This window comes from Plectrocnemia conspersa, unplaced genomic scaffold, assembly GCF_051122295.1.
Source record: "Plectrocnemia conspersa isolate PC_06_02 unplaced genomic scaffold, ASM5112229v1 ptg000001l, whole genome shotgun sequence".
Taxonomy (NCBI): domain Eukaryota; kingdom Metazoa; phylum Arthropoda; class Insecta; order Trichoptera; family Polycentropodidae; genus Plectrocnemia; species Plectrocnemia conspersa.
In genome coordinates, this window is record NW_028277165.1 from 23,417,784 (window position 1) to 23,444,373 (window position 26,590).

At 32.9% G+C, this 26,590-nt stretch overlaps 4 protein-coding genes and 1 long non-coding RNA gene across 29 annotated transcripts; 3 read left to right on the forward strand and 2 right to left on the reverse strand.

Moving 5' to 3' along the window:
* The first annotated feature begins 304 nt into the window (after positions 1-304).
* Prosbeta1 (proteasome beta1 subunit) lies at positions 305-2,253 on the forward strand. The gene is made up of 4 exons (XM_088202200.1): positions 305-375; positions 543-840; positions 912-1,046; positions 1,907-2,253. Exons 2-4 carry the CDS (start codon positions 558-560, stop codon positions 2,182-2,184), a joined length of 696 nt encoding a protein of 231 aa, XP_088058326.1. The 5' UTR covers positions 305-375; positions 543-557; the 3' UTR covers positions 2,185-2,253.
* LOC148239286 (protein MBD-R2-like) lies at positions 2,245-19,591 on the reverse strand. 25 transcript variants are annotated; one of them, XM_088202061.1, is made up of 17 exons: positions 19,475-19,591; positions 17,840-18,078; positions 17,070-17,777; positions 14,857-14,983; positions 14,618-14,781; positions 14,144-14,548; positions 13,297-14,071; positions 9,811-9,988; positions 9,661-9,742; positions 8,978-9,463; positions 8,540-8,794; positions 8,413-8,473; positions 8,255-8,345; positions 7,086-7,324; positions 6,592-7,013; positions 6,400-6,522; positions 2,245-2,621 (listed from the first exon to the last, which is right to left on the reverse strand). In XM_088202061.1, exons 2-17 carry the CDS (start codon positions 18,069-18,071, stop codon positions 2,497-2,499), a joined length of 4,473 nt encoding a protein of 1,490 aa, XP_088058187.1. In that variant the 5' UTR covers positions 18,072-18,078; positions 19,475-19,591; the 3' UTR covers positions 2,245-2,496. The 25 variants fall into 25 exon arrangements, with proteins under 25 accessions (XP_088058187.1, XP_088058171.1, XP_088058243.1 ...); XM_088202045.1 differs by having other exon boundaries at positions 16,926-17,777; XM_088202117.1 differs by lacking the exon at positions 8,978-9,463 and adding an exon at positions 19,221-19,342.
* Positions 8,722-14,277, forward strand: LOC148239287 (uncharacterized). Its single transcript, XR_015811977.1, has 2 exons — positions 8,722-11,581; positions 11,762-14,277. It is a non-coding gene; the product is annotated as an uncharacterized LOC148239287 (long non-coding RNA).
* Positions 19,592-22,921: 3,330 nt separating the features above from the next.
* On the forward strand, positions 22,922-23,786 carry RpLP1 (Ribosomal protein LP1). Its single transcript, XM_088187487.1, has 3 exons — positions 22,922-23,063; positions 23,377-23,632; positions 23,697-23,786. Exons 1-3 carry the CDS (start codon positions 22,992-22,994, stop codon positions 23,708-23,710), a joined length of 342 nt encoding a protein of 113 aa, XP_088043613.1. The 5' UTR covers positions 22,922-22,991; the 3' UTR covers positions 23,711-23,786.
* A 1,913-nt stretch (positions 23,787-25,699) lies between these two features.
* On the reverse strand, positions 25,700-26,385 carry mRpS14 (mitochondrial ribosomal protein S14). Its single transcript, XM_088183111.1, has 3 exons — positions 26,225-26,385; positions 25,938-26,161; positions 25,700-25,871 (listed from the first exon to the last, which is right to left on the reverse strand). The coding sequence occupies exons 1-3, from the start codon at positions 26,297-26,299 to the stop codon at positions 25,772-25,774; spliced, it is 399 nt and encodes a 132-aa protein (XP_088039237.1). The 5' UTR covers positions 26,300-26,385; the 3' UTR covers positions 25,700-25,771.
* Positions 26,386-26,590: the final 205 nt, after the last annotated feature.

The following is a 26,590-nucleotide window of genomic DNA, read 5'->3' on the forward strand; positions in this document are numbered from 1 at the left end:
CTGCACGATGAAGATCCCAGGGCTACCTCCCTTTTTGCTTTCCTCTGATACGTTCATTTAATATTGTCATTTCACAGTAGTAAATTTATATTTAACTACAATAATTCCCTCCTCCTTTTGCACAAAAAATGCTCTTTACTGCGGGGGAAATTTTATTTTAATAGTTTCACATGCTATTTTAAATTTATAATATTAAATTTAATATGTAAAACTATTTTTATATATTTAAAAGTAATAATATATAAACAATAATAAAGTCATCGGAACAAGTGTACAATAAGCCGGCCATGAACGACATGTTTGCGACATAACCTCAATCCTTCAAGTTTGCCAGTCATTTAGCGGCTCATCTCTCTTGATCGTTACAATAATTTGGTGCGTCTCTTAAACAATATACAACTAAAAATTAGATCATTTAGATGAAATTGCTCTTATATACTAATAAATTATATTGAATTAGTCAGATTTACGTGTCATCGTAAAGTGAACTGTCATCCACCAAACTTAAAAATCAATCGTTAACAAAAATCATTAAATTCTAGGTTAAAACGAACAAAATGCAATCACCCTTCGCGATGACGCATTCAGCGCAGCCTCAGGCTCTGTTCGAAGAGGCTACGGACTTCACGAAGACCGAAGTGAGCACCGGTACATCCATCATGGCCGTGGAATTCGAAGGCGGCGTCGTCATCGGAGCCGATTCTCGCACCACGACCGGAGAGTACATCGCTAATAGGGTTACCGACAAGCTGACTCACATCACCGACAACATTTACTGCTGTCGGTCGGGTTCGGCTGCTGATACGCAGGCCATCGCTGATATCGTCAAATATAATCTAAGTGGGTTACGTTTTCACGACCAAATATTAATTTAATATAATATGAGCTATCTAATGTATAATGTATTATAGAGATGCTGAAGATGGAACTGGACGAGGAACCTTTGGTTGAAACAGGAGCTTCCCTCTTTCGCGAGTTGTGCTACAATTATCGCGACTCGTTGGTAGCCGGAATTTTGATCGCCGGATGGGATAAACGTAAAGGAGGTAAAAATGAAGATTAAACATTTTTTCTTAAATTAATTTTGTTGACATATTATGAACTTATTTTCTTATGGTGTAAATAATGATAACTATGAGTTTTGGTAGATCAAAACACAATATATAGTAATATTCAGATTCTTCTTTGGAAGAATTGAGTTGTGCTTAAAATGTTATCAGATGTAAAAAAATATAATTTACTAGATAATGTAGAATTTATTGGCAAGTATATTATATAGATTTTGATAGAAATTGCCCTTGTAAATACCAGCTTAATCCACTATTTTGTTACAAAACAAAAAGTACATTATGAAAAAGAGATTATAAGCAGTCTGCAAGTATTATTTTCAATGACAACACAGAAGTCTCCATTCATTTTATAACTTTCTATAGCTTATTTTAAGTGTAAAATGAAGATAAAAACAGCATAATCTCATGATAAACTGATAAAATGAATCTATTGAATTTTTATTTTTTCAGATTTTAGGCTAATAGCCCAAGGAAACCCTTTCTTATCAAATCTTGTGGCAGGGTATTCCTAGATCACAAAAATGGTTTTGGTTCACACAACTAAAAAGCTTTTAAATAATACTTTAAAGCTCCATTTCATTTTGTAACTCGATAAATATTCAATAATAAAACTTCAGTATTTTATGTCATTTATTAATCATATATATATATATATATATATATATATAAAAAATCCATTATTATATTAACACATTATAGGATAAAATTGAACCAGCAATCTTACTGTTTATATAATACAAATTAAATTTTAACATTAAGCCTTAACTATGATAATATAATTAATATATTCTGTATCCTACGCCAAAGTAAGTAGTAATCGGTTTTTATTTTTCAAGGTCAAGTATATTGCGTTCCAATCGGCGGTATGTGTGTGAGGCAATCGATTTCAATCGGAGGATCGGGCTCATCATACATTTACGGTTACGTTGACGCACATTACAAGCAAGGCATGTCGGAAAAGGAAACCGTGGATCTCGTAGTCAATTCGTTGGCTTTAGCAATGTCAAGGGATGGTTCTTCGGGTGGTGTCGTAAGAATCGGAATCATCACAGAAGCTGGCATTAAGAGGGAGGTTTATTTAGGCGAGAGCCTGCCCAAGTTCTATGAAGGATAGACTACATAATAATATACTTATAAAACATTTTTTGTAATATTTTCATTAATTAATAAACAATTTTTTCAATGTGCTAATTTTTATTTATGATCGACAGGTGAAATGACAGTTAAAACTTAAGATATATGTACAAAATTAAAATAATGGCCACAGAAAAAACATGTCCTTTGGTTAGTTCTTTCTTTTTTTTCTTGTGATTTTTTAAAGCTTTTTTGTTTTATTCCGTTAAAACTACACAGTAGATTTTTTTGTTTGTTTCACGTTTATATAAAATTATTCACTAGTTTCATTAATTCAACGCCAGATTTGTGACTAACTAAGTCCCAATTCTTCCAATGTCGTGAGATCTCTGAGGAGCATTTGTATGGTCTGTTTCGTCCGTGGGCATTGATCTGGAGTTTCAGAATCGTTTATTGGTACATCTTGAGCTTCCAATTCTAAAACAATATAAAAAAAACATCGATCATGATATATGGAATTGAGTAAGGTACAGATATAACTATTTCCATGAGGGTTTAGTAGCAATGAGCCAGTGCAGTTTTGAAATTAAACCCTATTTCGATTGATTAATATTAACACTTAATCATCGGGACAGGTATTCCTTCTCACTAAGCCTTCTAACGTATTGGGTAGAAAAGGTGATCCAACTTCAGTTTATAATTTTTTTTAAAAAAAAAAACAAACTTCTTCAGATTCTTTTTTTAATCGAATATTTGATGTATTTCATTAATTATGAAAAATAATATTAATTAAATGACCGCCTCTGGACTTTTTGCAGCAACCGATCCTTTCGATGTAATTTTCAATGACTTTATCGTATATTTCAGGCGGTATCTTGGCGATGTTTGTTTTTAGGTGCTTCAACGTTCGGGTTTGTTCGTGTACACGACTTTAGCGTAACTCCACAAAAAAATCCGATGGTGTTAAATCACATGGTCTTGACGTCACCAAAACATGAAATAATGCGATCCGGGAACTTTTTATGCAAAAGATCCAACATTATCGTATCAAGTTACACCGTATTGTTGGAACCACATGTCTTTCACATCAAAATCTTTATTTTCTTGTCAAAAATTATCAATTATCATGTGCCTATAGCGTTCACCGTTGACTGTTACAGTCTGACCTTTATCATTTAAAAAAAAGTAAGGCCCAATGACGCTTCCTGAACACAATGCGCACCAAACTGTCGCATTTTGCGCATGTAATAATCTCGACTAAACATTAAGCGATTCATTTCATAAATGTATTGTTGCAAACTAACATTCGACACTTTGAACACACGTGATTATTGACAGCTGTCTGATTTACAGTGCTGCAACACAGGTAATTCGAATTTGGTCAACCTGTAGTTCTTAATATTTTATATAGAAATCGTAAAATGTCAGCAGCGCAAAGCAATAAAACACGTCATAAACAAGTCATATAATTTTTCTATGGAAATATAAGTCCAGTAGACCCCCCAATAACACGGTTAATTGGGGACGTGCTATTTGGATGCCCATTACTTTATGTGTGAGTGAACCAAAGGGAGGATATTTCACCACACGCGTCTGATTTGTACATACGTATTGCAAAAAATTGTATGAATATTTTCTAGTCCCCCAACTACACGCACCCAAATAGCACGTCCCCAATTTACCATGTTATTAGGGGGTCTACTGTAGTTCTTCATATTTTTATATAGAAATCGTAAAATGTAACCGGAAATTTCAAGCAAGCTGCGCAAAGCAATAAAACATGTCATAAACGAGTCATATTCTCGCCTCTTCTGATTTGAGTCTGCAGATGACCATAATTTAATATTTAAATTATATTTTTCATACAAAAAAAGTTTATGGTTGTTTTTTTATGTATATTTTAATTAGTGTATATTCTGAGACAATCATCAAATAAAAAAGGTGAATAACAAATATGTTATACATTTCATTAAGATCATATAGAAGTTGAATTCTATATTAGTATGCATTTGACATGAATATACCACGAATCTCTTTAATGAACGCAAAAAATCAAGTACTATTTTATAAAACTCAATTTAACACGCATTAATCTGTTCTAACCAGTATTGAATGAAATTTAATATGAGACTGTTTCGTGTTTTGGGTTTTTTTACCATATTTTTGTATATATATCTCCTGAGAAAAGTATCAAATAAAGAAGCCAAAAAATAAGGGTGACATTTTTAAATTATAAATTTGAATGTTATGGGGGTACACCCATAATAATCAATTATAGCGTTAGGTTTTGGTTAATTTTTGAACTTATTTTTAATTGCATATTCTGAGAAATGCATCTAATAAAGAAGCCGAAAAATTTGACCTGCATCGTGTGTAAATGCTGTGAAGTAGCTCTTCTTATGGTAGGTAGCTGTTTCAATGAATATCATATTAACACTTAACTGGCGGGTCGGGTAGTATTTACCGATTTCGTCCACTGATGGTAGCCAGCGGGGGGGGGGGGGGGTAATAACTACCTTTTACGATTTCTGAAGTTTAAGGAGGGATCCAGTTGTTTCTACCCACAAAAACTTAAGTGTTTTGTGATGACATCTATGAATGAAGGTTTGTACTACAAGAAAAAAAATATTCCAAGGCAAAAATATTTTTATTGTCGCCACAGCTTCACATGTGAGGGACAATCAAAGAACTCTTTGCATAACAAGCTAAAGTAATAAAACACAATCTTAAATTATTTTTATAGCGTGACAAAGCTTGGCATAACAAATTTAACCCACAGAAGACCGAAATATAATTTACATATGATAATTCACATAGTTCATTTTATTTACATAATTAATTATTATCTATTTTTTTAAACTAGAGATATAATAAAGTAGAATAAAGCAAATTTTATGATATTAATTATTATTTTATGCAACCCACAGATTGAAAACCATTGATAAAATAATTTTAACATATGAACCAATAAAATGCAGAGCATTTGATAAATTTTTGGTTTTTAATTGCGTTCAATTCAAAAGTTATCATATATTTTTGTTATAAATCTGTGTTGCGCAAAGTTCTCGCGAAACAGCCCATTTTTACAGATCATGCGGAAAAAAAACGACCCGCCGGTTAAGTTTTTACAGATCATGCGGAAAAAAAACGACCCGCCGGTTAAGTGTTAAAATTAAATATTATAAAATACTATGTGTAATTCAATTTAAAGTGATAATGTAAATATATTTAAACAACTTATATTCATTAAATATTATTTAGTTATATTCTAAATTACTGATGTTGCTACTGTTACTTTGGTGAATATAATCCGTTAATTTGCTGATTTGGTAAGGGAATTTTATTATTTTCAATTATTCATAATTATTTCAATGTTATGGAAATTTATATGTGCATGCAAAAAAATACTTATATGCGTTTTATTTAATTTATTATTTATATATATATTATTATGATCTCAAAATTACCTTTCAAGACTTTCAATTTTTTTGCAAATATTTAAAATTTCATGAATTAATTTTGATTTTATTTAACCCACCGATTGAAAACTACCGAGGAAATAATTTGATAATATATATGTACCAATACAAGTCGAAATATTTAGGCAATTATTGTTTTTTAATTCATTATAGTTCAAAATTTTTTTTTGTATAATAGAAACAACTTATCGTAACACATCATGTGGTAAAAAAAATGATATGTCGATTAATGTTAATATTAAAACCGATTTAAAATATTTCACAGCTAAGATGTTTTGATTGACTTGCTTCTAGTGTGTTAAAAACTAATTCACGAGACACAAATGCACATACCAATGCGGCAAAAGTTCACACTCCTATTAAACCCTACATAACAGAGGTTCTAGTCGAGTGTGTAAAGCTATCTCTCTGCAAACCAATTCAGAATATGAATCTGATTGTTTCGAGTAGTGAAAAAAGTAAATCCCACAGAAATCAGATCACAAAGGTCTAAAATAAAATTTTAATAATTGGGAAATTTGTATTGAATCATCCTCGTAAAAATCATAATAAAGATTTTTAGTCATAAATTTTAAGATTCTAACAAAATATGGGAACAAAATTATTTTACCACATTTGATGCCTCAACATCAAGCATTCTCCATTTTCCTTTTTTTAAATTAGGGGATCTCCAAAACATTTGATTTACATGGAAATTGTACTTACAGTGGATTTTTTCTCTGCTTTTGATACCACTGATAGTATATGATATGATATAATTTTAACCAATAACTCACCAGCTATTTGAGCTTCAATAGAATCGAGCCTAGCCTCCAATAACAATTGTGACTTTTCCACATGCTGTAAAAGTCGTAGCCTACAATCGGCCGGCTCTATTGCAGCCTCCGGTTGTGGAACAACTATTGAACATAACGGATGAATTAAAACATCGATTTTTAATTTATAACACAGTTAAAAATTCAACTCACAATTAACAGCTTTAGTCAAAGCCTCAATTTCCGAATTAGTAATCGGCAAATCGATAGTGGTACCTCCGGGACTCGCCAACAGATTGCCAAACAAGTTTGTACCATTTACCAATTCCAACTTCGGATCTTTGAGAATATCTTCAACTGTATGAGTCTTCAATTCTTCTTCTTTAACGAGATTATTGTCCAAAATGGCCGAAGCCATTAAATCCGAATTGACAATGTCGTTCGGCAATCGATTAATGCAGTCTTCGTTTATGGGTTCAGATCTGTTGATATCCATGGAATTTGTTTCAATTTTTATATCTTCCATTTTGATTAACTCTTTGGTTTTAATATTCTGGATAGATTTAAAGTCCTTTGTATCTGTGTTATCATCCCAAGGTGTCGACCATAAATATAGCTTTGGATGATCCTTTTTCCTAAATCGCACAACATATCCATAAGTTTCCGTAATGGTGATATGTTAAAAATTATGATTTGAAAATACTCACTCGGCAACTTGGATCTTACAGCGCAGAGAGTGCATGAAGTCCCTCAATTGCAAGAGGTTAGCGGCAAGTTCGTGGCTTTTACGCAGTAAACTGGCACGAGTCGCGTCTATAGGTAAAGGTGTGGGCGATGCTCTAGGTAGTTTACCCTCGTAAAGCCAATCTTGTTCGTGTAGATATTTTTGTGAGCGACGACCTCTTAATGGATTAAGACAAATATCACATATGTATTTTTCTGGAACCTAAAATTCGATTAGAATAATTAGGAAATGGTCAACACAATAATGTTCAATATGCATCTATTATTCTTGTTTTTTTTACAACTTTCTGCTGTGAATTGCTAAATCGGATAATTATTGAAATTAAACATAATAATGTAATTTAAATAACTTTTCTAGTAGTAAAAATTGGCTTTAAAAACGAACAATGTAATAATGACACTTGTAGCACATTTTTTAACTCAATTGGTGCGAAAAATTTGGCAGTTATTAATCCAGTTGAGTTTTAAATTCCTTAAATCCAAGCAGATTACTGTATTACAGAATAATCCTTAACCCTCTGAACTCCCATTTCAAATTTTACTTGAGTTTGGTTGTTTTACCAGCAACTCCAATGTCAAAGTGGACTCGACATATTTTTCAAGCTGTTTTTTTAAATAATTTAGGTCAATTTTGCTATTTTTTTATTTTGGAAACACCAGGTAATGGTTTGTTTTTAAAATGTTTATTTCAAAAATAATTCAGTGAAAGGTAAAGGTCACAGTACTTTTTTAAAAATGACTCAAAAAATTTCTTGCAAGGACCCATCCTTTTCTATGCAATGGTATAAAAATATGCAGCCGTTGTAATACGTTTAAAAATATTCATATAAATTTAACTTTTAACAAAAAAAAAGGCTAAGATAATTTTTTTCGAGAAATTTGCTGATTTTCGAAATGAGAATTCACAAATTACAATTTTCTGAGTTAACTCGGGCATGACTGAGAAGGGGTTAACCACTTAAACGCCAGCGACTCACAATTGAGTCGCTTGTTGATTATTTTTTTAAAACAAGTTCTGAGGAGTTGCTGAAAAACTTCTGAAAACGTCTTTGGAGTGCAAAGGGTTAAAATTAATAACTCGAATGCTAGCTAGCATAGAAGCTAGTATATAATAATTTAAAACATTACAAACCTCAGATTCTCTTTCAATATGATGGCAAATAGCATGTTGCCAACATAAACAAAGCTCACATTGAATCATTAGACCATCTTCTTCACCAAATCTATGCCAAAAATTAACGTTGTATTAAATTTTCAATATATTTACAAATATTTTAATAAAAAACTTACCCGCAACGACAATTAATAACTTCTTCTCTCTTCATATGCACAATTTTAATTCTTTCACCGCCTAAAACAAATAATTAAGTTAATAATTATATTTTTTTTATAAAGCAATTATATGAATCTCTAATACCCTCTGTTACAATCATCGATTGGTTACTGCTATCCTTCTCTTTCTTTATACCATCTTTGATATCTTCGCCGACGGCGCCAAAGTTGCCTGCGGAGTCGTTTATCTTTTCCAACACTCCAAAGCTGGACCGTGTCTCGTCAAGTTCCGGTGTGAAATAATTCCACGAATTATACGAGTTGATCTTTTTCTTTTTTGACTTGTTTTCGTCGCCGCCGCCCTCTAACGGTCTCTTTTTGTTTGGCTTTTTAACGTTACCTGCAAAAGATTGAGCACAAATAAAACTGCTAGTCTGTTCGTGCTGTTTTACAACGCTATCTTCTTCACTGTCGGAATGCACTTTGGTGGTTAGCTTTTTACAATGCGTGAATGTTTTCGTATGACTGTCGAATGTTGTAAAGTTGTGTCGGTTAAATTTCTGTTTATTCAAATTCCACTGACCGAACATTTGGTATTCTTCTCCGATGTTGGTAGTATTTATATCTTCCGGTGCCGCGATCGGCTCCTCCTTCACCGGAACGGTAGGATTGTACGAGTTTGTCTCAGAATCCATCGAATACGTATTCTGGTCTTGGTTTATGTACAGATAATTGTCAAAGTCTAGTTGTTCTACTTTTATAGCAGCCGTGTCGGGTTCTGACTTAATATATGGAACTATGTGCTTGTGTTTGTCTTTGCTTTTGCCGGAAGATTTTTCGTAATCGGCTTTGGGCTTAACAGGGAGCGACGGCGGCTCTTCGATGACTGTTCTCGCGTAAGCCAAGTCCGCCACGTTCGGAGTGTCACCGAAGAACCTGCACATCTCAGGATGGTAATGTTTGATATGCATTTGCAGGAGATTCTCTCTGCGAAAATTTTTAAAACAGCCTTCTTTCGGGCATCGCAATAAATTTTCAATAATTTGTACTTTCAGTGATCCGATATACACTGAAAATTAAAAAGAAAAACAACCACTCAATACATCATTTTCAATACAACGACAAGCAAACAATTGTTAAAAAGCGCAATATATATTCAAAGTATAATATATAAATATATATAGATCCATCCAAAGCCAAGATTAAAACGTGAAGGAAGAACGCTTATACATAAAGAGTATCCGTGTATTTTAAAACTGGACGTACCAAAGTTATTATCATGATTCAAATTATTCGAAGATACGTTCGATTGGTTCCCCAGTAACTGTCCGTTATTCACACTTTCACCCTAAAATGGCAATTCATCGTCATTATTTATCATACGCGCAAAGTATTTTATTTATTTAAAATTAAAACCTGATGATTAAAATTATTATATGTCGGTAATGTAACGTCCCAACCGCGTCGACGAGCTTGCTTCCGATGCGCGCTAAAGTCCATCAGACCGAGCGCGTAAGGGAGCAGTTCGTCACGATCGTTTTCACTGAAACGCTCCACCATTTCGCCTCTTGTCCGATATCGTCGTCCACTAGGACTAGAATGCAATAACATATTTAATAATGAATAAAATAATAAACCAAAAAACATATTAAGTACGTAAATAAATAATCCACAACTTCTCACAGATGAGTAAAACTGTTACAATAAATGAGTAACAATGGTACATTATTAAACTTTAAATAAAAACCTAATCAATAATAATAAACAAAATAAACCGATTTACATTACAAGAATCAAGAAAACCTTTAAAGCGGGGTGAAAACTCAAAACACCACTGTATAGTTACATAAATAGAGCAGCCAGTCATCAGCAAAATCATTAGGAGTTTCGGCTCATTATTAACCACGACCCAACTAGTCAGGATTCATCACACTGAAATTGAGGTTAGGTTTGATCTCCTACCTGGGTTGTCGCGATTGGGTAAACCGCCGTAAAATTATTAATGGTCTAGCATAACTTATCTAAGAAGATGGATTGGCAACTGTTACATATAGTTTGAAAAATGGTCAACGGGTGCTGTATGAATTAGGCATGCATCACAAAAACACAGTAGTAGCATAAAATGGCCGCCACACTTTCAAAGTGCAACAGTCTCTGTCATTTAATTTTTAAGTAGTGAAGCCCATTGAATTTCAGTCATTGTATTTTTATATATTCAGACAAATGAAGATTTAATCATTAGATTAAACACATGATGTTATCAAAAGTGATTTAGTCCAGCATTCGCCAACCAGTAAACCGCAGACCACTGATCGTCCGTGGAATAATTTGAAAATATTTGAAATCTATTTATTAAATTCTAATTCAGTTTTCGCTGAATAAACTTGCGTATTAGTGATGCAATTATCCAGTATTAGCAATGTAATTATTAATAAAGTTACCGAATCTTATTATTGTTCAAAACTTGGTTAGATGACAGATTGCAGCTTGTTTAAGCTATAGCGCATCGTTACTCCAATTCTTTGTAATTGGCTGTGGCGGCAATAAGTGTGCGAGCACTAAACCTCCCTCACATCAATACAAGTACTATTTTATACTAGGTTATTCGGAAATTAATGTCGTTTTTTACATGGGTCTGTTTAAATGATTAGTCACATTCTGCCTGTCGTTGTCAACACGTGTCTTGTTGTTTTCAGTTCATCAACATTTGGGTAATTTATTTGAACAAAAAAATAAAATTAAAATTCACCGATTTGCGATGATAGAATTTATACCGACAAGATTTCTAACGAAATTGCATGCTGTTTGAGTTTTTTTTTAATACGTGCAACTACTGTAACAAAAAACATTTGTAATGTATTGGAGGATGTATTAGGTCTTCAAAAGTGCCAGATGGTTTAACGAAATTTGTATGGGAGATTTCGATATTAACTCTTTCACTGCAGCTGATATTTTTGTGCGCCATTTTGAAATTTGTTAATATGTGGAGGGGGCAGCTATTCATGTCATATTTTTAATAATATTATGGTTCAATAAATTCAAGTGATTTAGTCTAAAATTATACTAAATAACCATATTATTAGGCTTAGGTTTATGGCACATTTAGGTGCCCAATGAGTACTGGCGATTTTCTTGATGACTTTTGTAGGAGCCATCTGCAGTAAAAGAGTTAAAATCAGTTATGGACGTGGAAGACCTGCAAAATTGGATGAAGGCGTATTGAAAATAACCCAACCCAAAATATTCATCAGCTGGCAGGGAACTCAGATTCTCCGAATTCACCATTCATGATCATATGAAAAAACCGGGAAGAATTAGAAGCAAGGCATGTGGATCTTGCACAGACTGAGCGATTAGAACAAAGCAGCACGTGTGCGCATTTGCCGAGAAATCCTAGATCTTGAAGAAAAAATACAAATTTTACACCATCTGTTGATCGGAGACAAGAAACGGGTGCTATATGACAACCGTAGATGTAAAAAATAATTGTTATCAAAGAAGCAGGTAGCAAAACCAACAGCGAAACTTGGATTGACTGCAAAAAACTACTTTTGTGTATTTGATGGGATAGTGTAAGAATCATACACTATGAAATTCTTCGACCCGGTCAAACGATTACAGGAATGATGTATTGTGAGCAGTTAAACCATTTAAAGAATCAATTAAAAAGAAAAAGACAATTGATTATCGAAAGAACTCAAGAGATTTTACAACACCGCAATATGCAACCACATGTTGCTAAAGTGACGATGGATAAAATAAAGATATTAGGCTGGAAAGTAAAACTTTACATGCTATACTCTTGCGATTATCACCTTTTCTGGTTCCCATGCAAACACTATTTGGATGGAAAATGATTAAAGAAGGCATAAAAAAGTTGAAGGAGAAGTGGCTTAAAGTTTTATATTATCTAAAGAGGGCGATTCTTTTTTTTTGCATAATTAACCAGGAATAAAAAAACAGCATTTTATTGTATCATTTTAAAAACGACATTAATTTCCGAATAACCTAATATTTAGAATATTACTTTTATGAAAAAAAAGCATGGTTTTGGTCCTCGGAACTCAACGTTTTGAGTTTAGTGGTCCGCGAGATACGAAAGGTGGCGAATGCTGATCTAATCAGCAACCATATATGTTTTTTAGATTTGGATTCACCAAAGGATTACAATCCCAGCGAAATTTAACATATAATAGCTATGGACCACACAAAGCAAAAATGTATAAAAATTACTATAACCAATACTACACATATACATGCTAGTGAAAAACAAATTACAGGAATGAACATCTACATGACAAAAATGCACAAAAAATATAGTGATTATATAGAGTAATTTGATTATTAGTAATTAATAATTATTCAAAGTATACTATAAAAACATTTCTTTTGAGACACGTTTTACATTAAAAATTTCACCTTTTTTTAATTGAAAAATTAATAAATATAACATCAAGCTACTCAATATACACTCAACAAGTTATCTACACTTGGTTAACTCAAATTGTTCGATTTAACTCGAATTAAGAACGGTACTAATCTGTAATTAAAAAAATATTTCGATCCAACCGGTATAAAACCACACTGAACAATAATTCACTCATATGTACACGCACCGCTCGAATCATTAAAACCGAAACAAGTGAACAACGTTATTGTAAACATTCCCATATCCCATAGATTATTCTTGAGAATTTTTAATTGCAACATTAATTAGAGAAACATAAACATGGGTTATTTCATTGAATAGAATATACTACTTCCAAGGAAAACTTAAAAAATAATTATGATGATTATTAAAATCATATATATATTAATATTAAACCATTTGATGAAAAATAGTGGATTACTAATTTGCATACCTAAAAAATAAACATAAACACATAAATAAAACAAACTAACCAAACGAGAACAACGTCCCATTTTCCCTCAGCGGTACCAACACTCTTCCTCGTCAAAAGCTTAGTCCAGCCAGGCGGCAGTCTCGCATCTTCGACTTGAACAGTGATCCTATTAACTGACGATTCTTTAGATAGCTGCGTGTCCAAAAGTGGACCGACTGGTTGGCTGTTGACCCAGTAGCAGCACCAGTCTTTTTCAGCGGCGCGCAACTGATTAGGATCTATCGGCGGAGGCTTGGCGACTATCGGCGACGGACTTGTGAGAGCGAGTTTCGGCCCCGACTCGGTCTCTTTCATGGTGAGAATCGTTTTGGAGCTGTCTCTCAACATTTCGCTTAACAAAGTGCTGCTAAATTGTTTAGGCGAAGCGACGGAAACCGGCACAGGTAATTTGTTAGGTATGGTGGGACTATTTAGCAGTTTAGGAGCAACATCAGGTTTTTGCAAATTTTCTAACTTCATCGGTGATTGACTTAATATTTCACTCAAAATTGGCCTCGATACCGATAAATCAGATTGTGTTGTACTAAGCGGTGATGTTATTGTTGAATTTGTGTTTGACGGATTCGTTTGTGAATTGCTGCTTATTACTGGAGGAATTAATTTTGTTAACGTATCAACGTTTGAATCTGAAGGTTGGGGAGAAGTTACGTTATCGGAATCTAAATTAGACACGCTCAGGTCGGCTGGTACGTCAGTCAAATCCGTATCGTCTAAGTCTAATTGTTTTGTTTTGGTGAAGCCTTTTAGTGCTCCAGGTTTCTTTTTAATCTTTTCTATAATTATCATATAAATACATTTAATAGTACATACTATGATTATGTGAATATAAAATAATATATACAAACCTTTCGATTCTTCTTCATCGGAGGGGGGAGACTTTGGTTTTTTCTTTTTTTTCACTTCGTCTTTGATTTCAGGACTGGTTTCAATACTTTTATCCATTTCGAGTTCTCGCTTCTTTTTACGATTGAAAAATAAGGTTTTAACATCGATGCGCTTTTTCATTGACCTTCGTTCTTCTTTCGTGCCCAAGTGGTCTCGTTTAGGATCGAAGAGATGATTCTGTAAGGGAGGCGGAGGAGTCGTAGGAGGGACAGGAATGTTGGTTTCGTTTATGGTTTCTGATAACTTAGATATCGCCGCACTAGGCGACGGTGGATTCGAAGATATTCGCCGATTGCCGCCTTTCGACATCATGATCCATTTCATGGTGCGTTTAAAGCCATCATCGAACATAACCTCATATTTCCCTAAATATAAATAATATTTTTAAAATAATGTCAGACATTATCACAAACACGTGAATACAAAATACGAACCGCTTTGTAAGACTTTGCTTACAGTTGCAGGAAATCGTTGATTATTAGACCAACGAGCGTAACAGCGTTCCCCTACTGCGTAAGTAGGTTCCGTTGACGTTGTGGGAGGTGGTCCTTGAATCAACCGTAACCGAGGACTGCTTATGTTTATCCATTCATCGAACCTTTAAAACATTTAATTTTTAAGTATATATCTACACTGTCTTAATAAAAAATTATATGTAACTATTAATACATACCTTGATGACCATTTATCATAATGTATGAGCACCTCATCTTCATCCTGGTCGACTTCCAAAACCCGTGCAAAGTACCACGTGTCGTTGAAATCCTTAGCTTCAACTCGAGCGCCCGGTATAAGCATAGCTGAATTAAAAGAAAAAAATAATATATTTAAAACTTATCTCTTGTATTATCCACATACGTTTTATCTAAAAAAAAAAATATAAAACATGTCAACTATTTAATTTACATAACAATTCCTCTGTATTACATCAAATGGAAATCATATACAGGTATACTCAAATTAAAATCAGACAATATAGAAGCAAACATACAGGTAGTCACATAATTTCTATCCGTTTTTATTAATCTTTAAAATACACCGTAAAGGTTGTAAAAAGTGAGTTTTACACACTATTTAGTATTGTAGTATATTTGGGAATAAATTAGGTTTGAAATAATTAAATATTTTTTCAGTAACATATTACATCCACACGTTTGTATAAAAGAGAAGAATGGATTACACAATCTCAGATTTTTTCGAAACTTTGATTACCATAAATTGAAGCCCAAAAAATACTGACTTACAAAGTAATATATTATTTACTTACAGATAAGTCCTAAATAAAATTCTGATGGGTTACCTCCTTCCTTTCGTAGAACTCAACTTTAGACTACCATTGTGGATTTACACTAAAATATCGGACGGATCAAATATACTCAATAAAGTAGTACAAAAATCTTGGGAATATGGTTCTAGAAATTAAGGTATATAGGTATTTAAAGAAATGAATGAATCATATTGACTATATAGATATAATAGGAATATCCAAGAGTAGTTCTAAATATGCCTAATATTTTTTTTACAAGTTGAAACAGAATTAGACTTAAAAATTCGAACAAAATAAATACAGAGAAATAATTAGGACAGCAACTCTGCTTCGACGAGGGTGGAAAATTATGAAATAAAAATTAAATAATTTAGGAATCTCCCTTACTGATTACAATTTATGGAAATATGTATAAGAATTCATAGTATACAGTATGCATCATTTTTAATAAATAATAATGATCATGCTCATTATAGTTTAGTTTACTGATATGATGTATAATACCCGAGTCTTTTCGGTGACCCCAGTTTCATCAATAAAAAAAATAACATATTAACCATACAGGACATGGTGATGCATATATGCATCACACTACGCTACGACGTACGTATCAAAAGACATGTAGTGTGTGCAAATGCATGACAATTCATATATGAATCACCCGTCAACAGCACAGCGTGACACAAACAGCACATAAACTAAAAATTAAGTCCGTTTCTACTGTGCGATGTTGAGTATATTTTGCTAATTTGCCGATATTATTATTTTAGAAAATATTAGATAAGTGTTCAGAAAAATCCAACAAAACCATTTAAATTTCCGAAAATAGAATTTTTTTTTTTTAAGAATATGTAATATAACGTCAATAGAATTAATATCTAATATGCGACTTTATAGGAATGAAACTGTTGGTAGAAAAATGATCAGACACTTGTGTACAATTGGTAATTTGACTTCAAGAAAGCGGGGAAGACAAAGCGGGGAAGACCATCTATGTGTACATATTTGAAATCAAAAAAGGCCAAATAGATCAATGCCACAACCTCAAGATGTACGACTAGACAAAACGTATCATTTTCCAATTTGGAATGACACTCAATTGTGGTGTAAACATCCACATTGCAATTCCCAAACATTTATATATGTTGAATCCATTTTTTACCCTGAAATGTGTGTCAAAATACATAATGATGCAAATATGAATCAACTGTATTTTAGCTAATAAAATTTAAATATAAAACTTTTTTTTGTTATTTTAATAATTAATAGGAACCATAAAAGATCATGTGCTGAAGGGTTAATTAATTTTTTTAGTACATAATTTGGAAAGGACAGAATTTATGCAGTGACCTAATATGTATGCATAATTGTATATCAAATAATTAAGCTAATTAGAATAAGATCAAAGGCTATACCGGTATATTAAAAATCTAAACCTAACTTATCCTAAAAATAAACAAATAAGAAGTTATTACCTCTATCATTTTGCGGACATACATTTGAATCGCTATCTGTATTTACAGTTCTAGACTTTTTACGCTTTGCAAATTTTGTCTTTGGGTTAAGATTCTTATTTCTAAAAGGGCTCCGACGTCTCGGCCGGCCGGCGGGTAACTTACGTTGTTGTTTTGGTATCGACTTCGAGGGGCCAGTCATCAAACCTTTTAAAATCAAGTTCGACTCTTGTTTTCTGTCATCGTTTAAGACGTTATCGCAGTTCGTATGATCTAAATTAACAGAGTTCTCTTTTAATTGTTCAGAATTGTCTTTTTCTTTTTCGAACAAGTTTTCAAAGATACTCTCGATCTCGGGCAGGGTCGAGTTTTGATTTTGCAATGAACCGTTCTCGATTCTCTCTTCATGTATGACCGAATCGATGATGTTGTCGTCAGCGCTCGTTCCGTTGCTCTCATGTATCTTCTTGTTCTCGGAATCAGACTCGCCACTAAAACAAGCACTCTTATCGCTATCTATATTCTTCGAATCGTTTCGATTGAACTCGGCTACCATAGATTCTTGCGTTTCTTTTAAAAACGTTTCGAACTGATCCGTATCAGTTACTATTTTAGTATGAGGTTCGATACTCTTATTATTTGCATTATGTAATGCATCACTGTTAACATTAACATCTTCGATGTTATTCTCTCCGCTTGCATCTCTTTTTCTTTCATCGGCCGATTCTCTTCTGTCCGAGCTGTCCATTTCCATTTGTTCCTTTTTATTCGAGTCAATAGATTCCGATAATATTTTCGAGTCCATAGACGAAAAAACTTTATCCAATTCTTCTAGTGGCGTCACACCCCACGAGAATATGGTCGGAATCGCATCTAAACAAAAAATTTAAATAATTAACAATAGGAAACCATTATGGAACATTAGAGTAACATACCTGATTTCAAAACAAACTTTGACGCTTTGTACGGTTCAAAGTCGACTTTTCTGAAGTGCCTCGAGCATACGAAACACCACTTTTGATCAACTTCTGGACTGAGGCGAGTTTGGATTGACCATTTGGCTTTTAGAACAGAATTCTTCGGTAGCTTGTGAAATGTGACTCCTTTATCTTGTTCTCTGTCTGCTGACGATTGACATGTGTCAACATAGCATTTCCTTATGCTCATATTGATCCTGGAAAATACAAGATCTAAAATTATTTTATGGATTTTAAGATGAACAATGAAGAAATGTGAATCAAGCGCATGCATTATTAGCATAGACGGTTTCCCAATACAATCGATACTTTAAAGTGTAGATAAGTATATTCTAAGTGTAAGAGCCTATACACACTTAACCCTTTCTGTACATAAACAGTGATCGATCTTTCACTGTTTTGAGGTACCCTAGATAGTTATATATTTACATACAGAACTGAAGAAATAATAAATAAAAAACCTTATATTCATATAGTATTTTTTTAAATTTGATTTAATAATGTTAATGATTTTATAGAAAATAATACCAATAAATTCAGGAGTACGAAATAAATGAACATTACAAAAAATATTGAGAGCCTCTAAATTGATACAATTTTTTTTTACAAAAGTCAAATATAATATTAAAAAATATGTAATATAAATTAACGAAATATAATAATAGAAAAGTGTTAAATTAAATTATTAAAACATACTAATATAAAAAAGAAGTAAAATAAAGCAAAGCAATAAAATAATAAAAAAATAACACAAATAATTATTAAGAAATGTGTAAAATTAACTCACTACTCGAAGGGTTTAACTATTAAAGAATAAATTTACAATATTAGATAATTTAGCATATAAGAAGTTTTAAAAATAAATTTTCAAGCCCAGGGTGTTACAATTTTAACCAAATCACAAGACACTGAGCACCAGCGATGCAACAGCTACAAGATTTTTTTAAGGTCATCTGCACGGCGAAGTGATTTACATTCTATAAACCTTAATGTAATAGTGTTGCCAATTGGCAACAAACCAAATTTTACTCGCCTTAAATAATGTGGATAGTGAATTAATAGCGTAGTGCAAAATTTGAAATATCTACTATTTTAAAAAAAAATATGTCAATTAAACTACACTATAAGAGCAAAATCAATATTATTAATTAACATAATTACTGACCTAAACAAACATCCCATCATACTCAATATTAGAAAATATTAGTTAGAACTCGCAGTATCGAGTATTGAGATCGACCCATCGGTTCGCATTGGTGTTGTTTATGTTTAGGCGTTCGGAGAGTCTTAAGCTTATATTAGTTTGAGGTTAGGTCATTCGTATTATGATTTCACTCACCGCGCACGGTTTTACGTTTGTTTTTCGCGCCATTGTTGCTCGTTTGCGCAAGAAGGCAAAATCCGCAACCCGGGCGTCGATGCAAATGCGCAATAGGAACTAACATCGGAGGCACAATAGCGCTAACAAAGAATGAGTCATTGCAAGGTTAGAGGTTATGCGTAGAAAGGCTAGACAACTGAAGCGCTCGAGATTAGACGATAACGAAAGAGAGCGGGGTGCGGGGAGAGCGGGCACCCAGGGAAAACACTCACGGCAGCGCCGCCGAAGTCGGCGTCCCTCAGGGAGGACGAGAACGACGCAGCCCCAGCCGATGTTGTTGTTAATCGATTGGCCATAACTCCTCCTTACGCGGCCATTACGCGGCGACTGGAACCAATGTTGCCTACCCTCCCCGCGGTCGTGGTTGAGCTAGCTCTGCAATTACGAGCCATTACGTAATATGCGGAATAGCTACATTTTATTGCGTATTAATATTTTCTCGAGTAATTTTATTTTTATACACTATAACTTACAAACTAGAAAAACATTATTCAGCGCCAAGTAAAATAACACTCCGTTTTAGCAGAACCTTTAAAATTATTTACCGACTGCCTAAATTATATTTTAAACATTACAAACCTCTTCTAAACCTTTTGTAGCAGCTGATAGTTTCGATAAATTTTTCGTGCATTTCGGGCGGTATCTCGGCTAAAAATCAAAGGTGATAAATCGCATGATCTTAACGGCTAGTTGACGTCACCAAACCGTAAAATAATGCGACCTGAGAACTTTTCACGCAAAACATATTTTCAACATCATAATACCATTTTTTGAGTAAATAATAATAGGTGCGAGTTAACAGAGACTTATTTGAAAGGATGTGTGCAGAATTATACATTAATACCAATTAAATTATTAATAAACAGAAATCAAATTTAAAAATAAATTAAACACAACTATCAAAAATTTAAAATGGCAAATTATCAACAAATATAAATCAGAAATCAATTTAAGGTTGAATATAGACTTCATATATAAAAAAAAGTGTATGTTTACGACAAATATTAACTGTAAGCAGAATCAAATATATATATAAAGGAATTAAACACAGTCATTGAATACTAAAAATATTTAATAATAATACAAAATAGAAAAATACAATAAATTACATAAAAAATTAAATACAGATATTACATATAAAAAGTGTAAAATTATAACAAATATTAGTTTACAGCAGAAATTAAAAATAAAAATTAATTAAAAATATGTAGGGCGGCCATTTATATATATTTATATTAAGGTTTATTATGGCCAAAACTTGGCGGCACTCTGATAACACTGGCATGACGTAAGCACATTCTCTTGAAGACTTCGGCCAACACCTTTCTGTATCTAGGTGGTGTTGCTTCGGCGAGCTCGCACGGCCGGTACGGGCTTTGCGCGCCCTCCACTCACACTCATATATTCTAACATGTAATTACATAAATTTTCAAAAAAATACTGCCGCAGCTGCTCAATATGTATCTTTATTACTACCCGTCACATCCTGTCGCCAAACACAATTATCAAAAAGTAAAAATGTTCAATAATCATTACAAATATAAAACATAAATCAATTACAATTATTTTTTCTATTAAAAATACGGCATAATAATAAACAAATAAAACCGATGAGCTGCTGTTTTCTTAATAAATTATAAAGGAGCCTTATCTTCTATTACTTTTTAATATTCAATATTTTTTGCTAGTTTTAAATTGGCACCCGTCACCTCCCGTCGTCAAACTTGTTTCGTAGTTTTTTGTACTTTGCTGAAACTCGTCGTTATTCTAGTCACAAAATTACCACACGAAGCTGAGTGTATTATTTATTTATTTTGCTGCATCAAATCTAGTTGTCAAATTACCGATAAAACAATCTATGAAAACATTAAATTTATACAATTCAGCTGGTGTTGTAGTTAATTCTTCGTTATTTCTTGGCTTCTTTATTTTTCGTCAGACTGAAAATTCAGATCGAATATCAAAATTTACCGCTACTAATTTACATTCGCTAAATATAACCTCCAAAATAAGAATATTTTTTCCAAGTCTCTTGAAACACTAAAAAGATTTGTTATTGCTTCATCAATTGTGGTATTTCGAGCTTGTAAAATTGCGCTTCAGTAATTTAATGTTTAAAAGAATTTTAAACGAAATTTTTGAACAAGGCACTTAAAAGACTATGTATGTATTTATACTATTCAAATCGGTTCAAGTCTCTACAGTTAAATTTAATTCTAGTACCATGTTAATTGCCTTCTTTATTGAAGGAAGACTTAACGCAAATGGTTTTACACTTTTAATTCTAGCCGATCAACGTGTTCTGTACATAGAATGAAATGAACGTTTGTTGTTTGTTAAAATACTTTTTAAGGCAATGTTTCGTTCCTATTATTTCATATTTGAATAAAAAAAAGCAAAAGGAACTTATACCTTAAATACATTAGTACATACATTGCAAACAACTAATTTAGTTCAGTTTCGTTATTTGAGGTCGGTTTTAGTTTTTTTTTAAATATATTCTTGTGGGGGCTGATTTAGATTTATTATGGGCAAAACTGGTCGGCACTTGAGTAGCACTGCGTGACAGTAATTCTCTCGACTAGCAATCTTCAGGCGATTCTGACGCGCGCCCCGTACTTAAAAACAATGTAAAAAAGTCGTATCATCAATAAAATACTACTGCAGTGGCTCAATCTGTGTATAATTGTCACAATCACCGTCCCTAAGTTCTTGTTGAGATTTATTCTAGTTGGGCCTCTGTAAGTCACTTTTTGGGCATGTAAGGCATGTAATGGTCTCTTGTGAATCACATGAGGATTTTTCTTGCCCCATATGCGGCAATTCCATCCAGAGGTGGAAATGCGTCTCATAAGAGAATAGCATTTTCTTTGAAAGCTTTCTGTTGCATGTGTTAGAACACACAATATGTGTAAATTCTTTGCTATCCATGCTCTCTGGGCTTCAGTTCTTGTGATAACTAAATTGTATACGGGTGTAGGTGGTGCAAGTCTAGATGCAAAATAGGCCAAAGAGAACCATAAGAAAAGTACAAAAGCTTGCGGGCCTTACTCTATCTCCAATGCATTCAGTTTCTTCAATTTTTTCACTACATTACGAATTGTTCGCTCAGTAGAAAAATGAAACTGATCACAATCTTCCTGTAAATTTCGATACACAAGTCGTACAGAATTATTATTTCTGTAAAATAATTTTATCGCGTTGAGTGGTGGTTAAGCGACTCATTTAGTAAATGTGTTGTTGCAAACTAGAATTTGACACTTTGAACACGCGGGATTATTGACAGCTGATTTACAGTGCTGGCAATATAGGAAGCTCGAATTGGATCATCTACTTTCTACTACATACATTTAATTAGTATTGTTTATTAATCTTAGTTTTAATAATTTATTATATTTTATTTTATGATGTATTTATCATACTAGCTATCGCTCGTTTTTTTTCAGTTGGATTTTTTTTATTTTTCTATCTATACGAAAAAATATAAAATTATTACAAATAAATATTTCTTATTTAGCTTTATTAACAATAATTTCATAATTTTAAGTGTTTATTAATTTAAATAGCCGATATTTATTTTACAAAATATCATGAAACATTAAGTTGCATTTTTATTTCGAGTGGCAAGCCTGGTAATAGCGCTACGTTGGCCTCCCTGTCTCTACCGTTCGGTCTTTCCGCCGCGTGCTTGTTCTCCAGCAGCTAAGGCCTCCCGGCAACTTGCACGCTATGTCGACCGCCGCTGAACTCGCTTGCGTCTACTCCGCGCTCATCCTTGTCGATGATGATGTCGCCGTCACGGTTAGTTTTACTCGCGAAATTATTTTACCAACTTTTACATTCCTAAGAGTTGTATTCACACTCGCCGAATCCGACATAATCTGGCTTCCCGGTCATCATCAACGACGGGTTTGATCACGAATCACTTCAATGATATTCGATGAACGTATATGATGATTCATATTGATGATTTCGGTGGAATAATGCAACTTTTATATCGTGTATTCATAACCTCAAAATAAGATGACGTTTGTTGGCAGAATGCGCAATAGTATATTTTAGGTGAACTTTGATACAAATTATTTTATAACATTATTATTATCATTGTTTACAGGGTGAAAAAATTGCCACCATTTTGAAGGCGGCAAATGTAACCGTAGAACCATACTGGCCAGGTCTCTTCGCAAAGGCTCTGGAAGGTGTCAATGTCAAGGACCTGATCACCAACATCGGTTCGGGAGTAGGCTCTGGACCGGCGGCGGCTGCTACGGCTGCACCAGCAGCTGCAGCTGCTGCGCCAGCCGCAGCCGCTAAAGAAGAGAAAAAGAAGGAAGAAGAGCCGGAAGAGTCCGATGAAGATATGGGCTTCGGTAAATATATCAATTAACTTCATTTGTGAAAAAATATGTTATTAATTATTTTTGTTATTTTCAGGTCTCTTCGATTAAATTCCTCATGATTGATCGCCGGTTTTATACTTTGTACAGTTCTAATGTACATTAAATAAGAAAAAAAACTGATAAATGACTTTTATTTATATTACTGAAGTAATTTATTTGTCTGAACATATTTTCAACGATTTTATTCTATTTCTTTCTGAGCGGTTAATATGAGGCCTAGACATAAGAGATTTTCCTCAGCTCCCATACACTGCATGTTGTGTAGTATTCCGGCGAACTGTAAGCTGATCAGTTGCAAACCGATTAAAGATCCAAGCGGATCACCATTTGGTATATTCACCAAATAAATATATTGAAATAATTCTCATTTTACTGTGCTGAATTGTGTCACGTTTCCTTTAGTGACAAGTTTCATTAAGGAAATATTAAATCGAATAAAACAATTTTGTTTTTTCAACACTAAACTAACAAACAGATTTTTTATCCAAAAGATATTATGTTAGAGCCGGACAAGTCTATACAGATAGTCGAGCCTCGAGGGTGAGAGAAACGTTAATACAATATATAACATTGAATAGTGTGCACGATTTTCTATGTTTTGTCGATTATTCAACCCTTTAGCTAAATATGTCACCAATATATTAAGCTAAGATGGTTATTGCTTGATAATTCCGGACAAAATTTATTTTTAATATTATATTATAAAAAACACTGGGATCGTTGAATTTTTCAAAACAGCCTTTGTCGACATTTTGATGTCGATAATAATAACTAAAAATTAGGACTTTGGTGGCGGCCTTTATGAAAATAAATAGCAAATTTCGGATGTGATCAAAAAAATTAATTCTGTGTACAGATTCAATGCGTGTTAAATTTTTACCCTCCGATTTGTGCATTGTTATTCACTCATTCCCAAATATGTGCCCAAAATGCATTATGATGTATTAAATATTTTGATGACAACATTGAGCGTGTCTTGATTACATTTTTCCATAATTGAAAGTCTCATTTTTTATGAGATTCATTCGAAAGGATCGTCTTAAATATGTAATAAAATTAATCTCTTGCGTAACTTCAAACAATTTTTTCGGTTGTCTTGCCTAAATGACCTGTTTTTATTACTTTTATAATTACTTTTTTATGAAATTAATCTTTTATTATTTTAAGTTAAATAAAATAAATCTTAAGAACAAATAATTTAGAAAGACTCCTAGCTAAACAGAATTTGACTTTGTGTGGTCACGCCCAAATCAACTGGAAACAGATTTTATTAGAATTTAGTCTTTTTGTTGAAAAATATGATCTATGGTTACGAGAATCAATCGGGGAAAGAATTTTGCAAAATCATATATGCAGAGCAATTAGTACAAGTACGGATTACATATATTAATTTGAATACTACTCGATAGCTAAAGAGATTGTTGGTTTCATCAACTGAGCCACTCGTCTATCTATAATTGGACGGAATAATTAACTCATATCATAATAAAAAGGGCCAGTTCCACTTTTGATGAAAGCATTTTTCACCGTTGAAGAAAAAAATGGTTTCCACGTTTAAAAAACACTACTGATTATTTATTATTTCAAGTTTTAATAACTAATGATATAAGTTTGTTACTGGTGTAGTAATCTGCTTCATAATAATTTTATATCTTCATTTATATATTGAAATACACCATAATCCGACGTAACCACTAATATTATAATTCTATAATCTAAAAAATAACGTAAAACTATCTAGTGATGGAAATAGGCAAAAAAATAGAAAAAAATTGCTTGAAGTTGAGTGAGGGATTAATTTTATTACATGTTCACTACTGTTTTATAAAGATTCTTTTGAACTGATTTAGACAAAAATGACGTTTTCATTAATGGAAAAAAGTAAATAAGATGAGCTCGAGATTTTCGTTTTTTAATGAAGTAAAAATTAATTTGATTGCAACATTGAACTCGGTATTTAGAAATTCAACAATTCAAATCTTAATTATAAGCTAAAGGGAAATTATATTCTAAATGTCGATTATAATAATTACAAAGTAGATTAAAGATTTTTTATTTATTAAATAAACGATTACGTTTAATACATACTACATATATATCAAATTAAATTTACCACATTGCTCTTTGTATTCCACTCATTTTATTATAGTCTACCAAATGTCTCCAAATAATTCGACTCATCCTCCATGGATAGACGATACCTCTGGGTCTAAAAAACAATTTAATTTTAATCATAAAAAGAAAACCTACATCAATTTACTAAGTATACTAGTACCTGGATGTGATAACGCATCTAGAATTGATTCGGTAGCGCGTAGAGTTCAAAGGGAACGCGTGAATCTCTTTATCGGCAATTTCCCGCAACTCTATCGGCAGGATGTTGTTTCTCCTCAGCGAATTGACTCTTAAGCGATCGTTGAAGTATTCGACGTTCATTCTGCGTCTCTTCACGTCCTTGATCGTCCTCCAATCGAATACTTTGTTTCTCACTTGTTGGGACTAAAATATTTTCATTAAAAGAGAAGCAGTGCCATAATATTAAACGTTTATAGAAAAATTTACCCCAAATACACTTAAAATTGTAGTCGGAGCCTGAACGACGAACTTTGAAGCCGATATCAGCTTGGAGAGGTTCATTTTGGAGAGACTATCGCGGCGAAAATGTTTAACCTAAAATATGTTAACGTCAAAGGCAAAGCACTTAACTAAGTGAGCATAAAGAATATTGTTTTTTTTTTATTATACTAAATTAATCCAAAACTGACAAAAAATAAAATATTTTTACACTAGCATTTTACAAAGCAATGTCAAATTATTTTGTCTTATACTCAGGGACGTCATTAAGAGGAGGCAGTTAGGTCATTTCCCCCTCTTTGAATTTGCCTATAAAAATGCATGCCCCATAATACATGTAACTTTTACAGTTGC

What these genes read in the sequence shown, in the direction of transcription:
- Prosbeta1 (XM_088202200.1), top strand. Translation starts at nt 558, where the DNA reads ATGCAATCACCCTTCGCGATGACGCATTCAGCGCAGCCTCAGGCTCTG. An exon ending in TATCGTCAAATATAATCTAA is followed by an intron (nt 841 to 911) that starts GTGGGTTACGTT and finishes AATGTATTATAG; the next exon opens with AGATGCTGAAGATGGAACTG. An exon ending in ATGGGATAAACGTAAAGGAG is followed by an intron (nt 1,047 to 1,906) that starts GTAAAAATGAAG and finishes TTATTTTTCAAG; the next exon opens with GTCAAGTATATTGCGTTCCA.
- mRpS14 (XM_088183111.1), bottom strand. Translation starts at nt 26,299, where the DNA reads ATGAACCTCTCCAAGCTGATATCGGCTTCAAAGTTCGTCGTTCAGGCT. An exon ending in CAATTTTAAGTGTATTTGGG is followed by an intron (nt 26,162 to 26,224) that starts GTAAATTTTTCT and finishes AAAATATTTTAG; the next exon opens with TCCCAACAAGTGAGAAACAA. An exon ending in AGATGCGTTATCACATCCAG is followed by an intron (nt 25,872 to 25,937) that starts GTACTAGTATAC and finishes ATTGTTTTTTAG; the next exon opens with ACCCAGAGGTATCGTCTATC.
- RpLP1 (XM_088187487.1), top strand. Translation starts at nt 22,992, where the DNA reads ATGTCGACCGCCGCTGAACTCGCTTGCGTCTACTCCGCGCTCATCCTT. An exon ending in ATGATGATGTCGCCGTCACG is followed by an intron (nt 23,064 to 23,376) that starts GTTAGTTTTACT and finishes CATTGTTTACAG; the next exon opens with GGTGAAAAAATTGCCACCAT.
- LOC148239286 (XM_088201986.1), bottom strand. Translation starts at nt 18,071, where the DNA reads ATGAGCATAAGGAAATGCTATGTTGACACATGTCAATCGTCAGCAGAC. An exon ending in GTTATTAATTGTCGTTGCGG is followed by an intron (nt 8,346 to 8,412) that starts GTAAGTTTTTTA and finishes TTTTTGGCATAG; the next exon opens with ATTTGGTGAAGAAGATGGTC. An exon ending in TTTGACTAAAGCTGTTAATT is followed by an intron (nt 6,523 to 6,591) that starts GTGAGTTGAATT and finishes TATGTTCAATAG; the next exon opens with TTGTTCCACAACCGGAGGCT.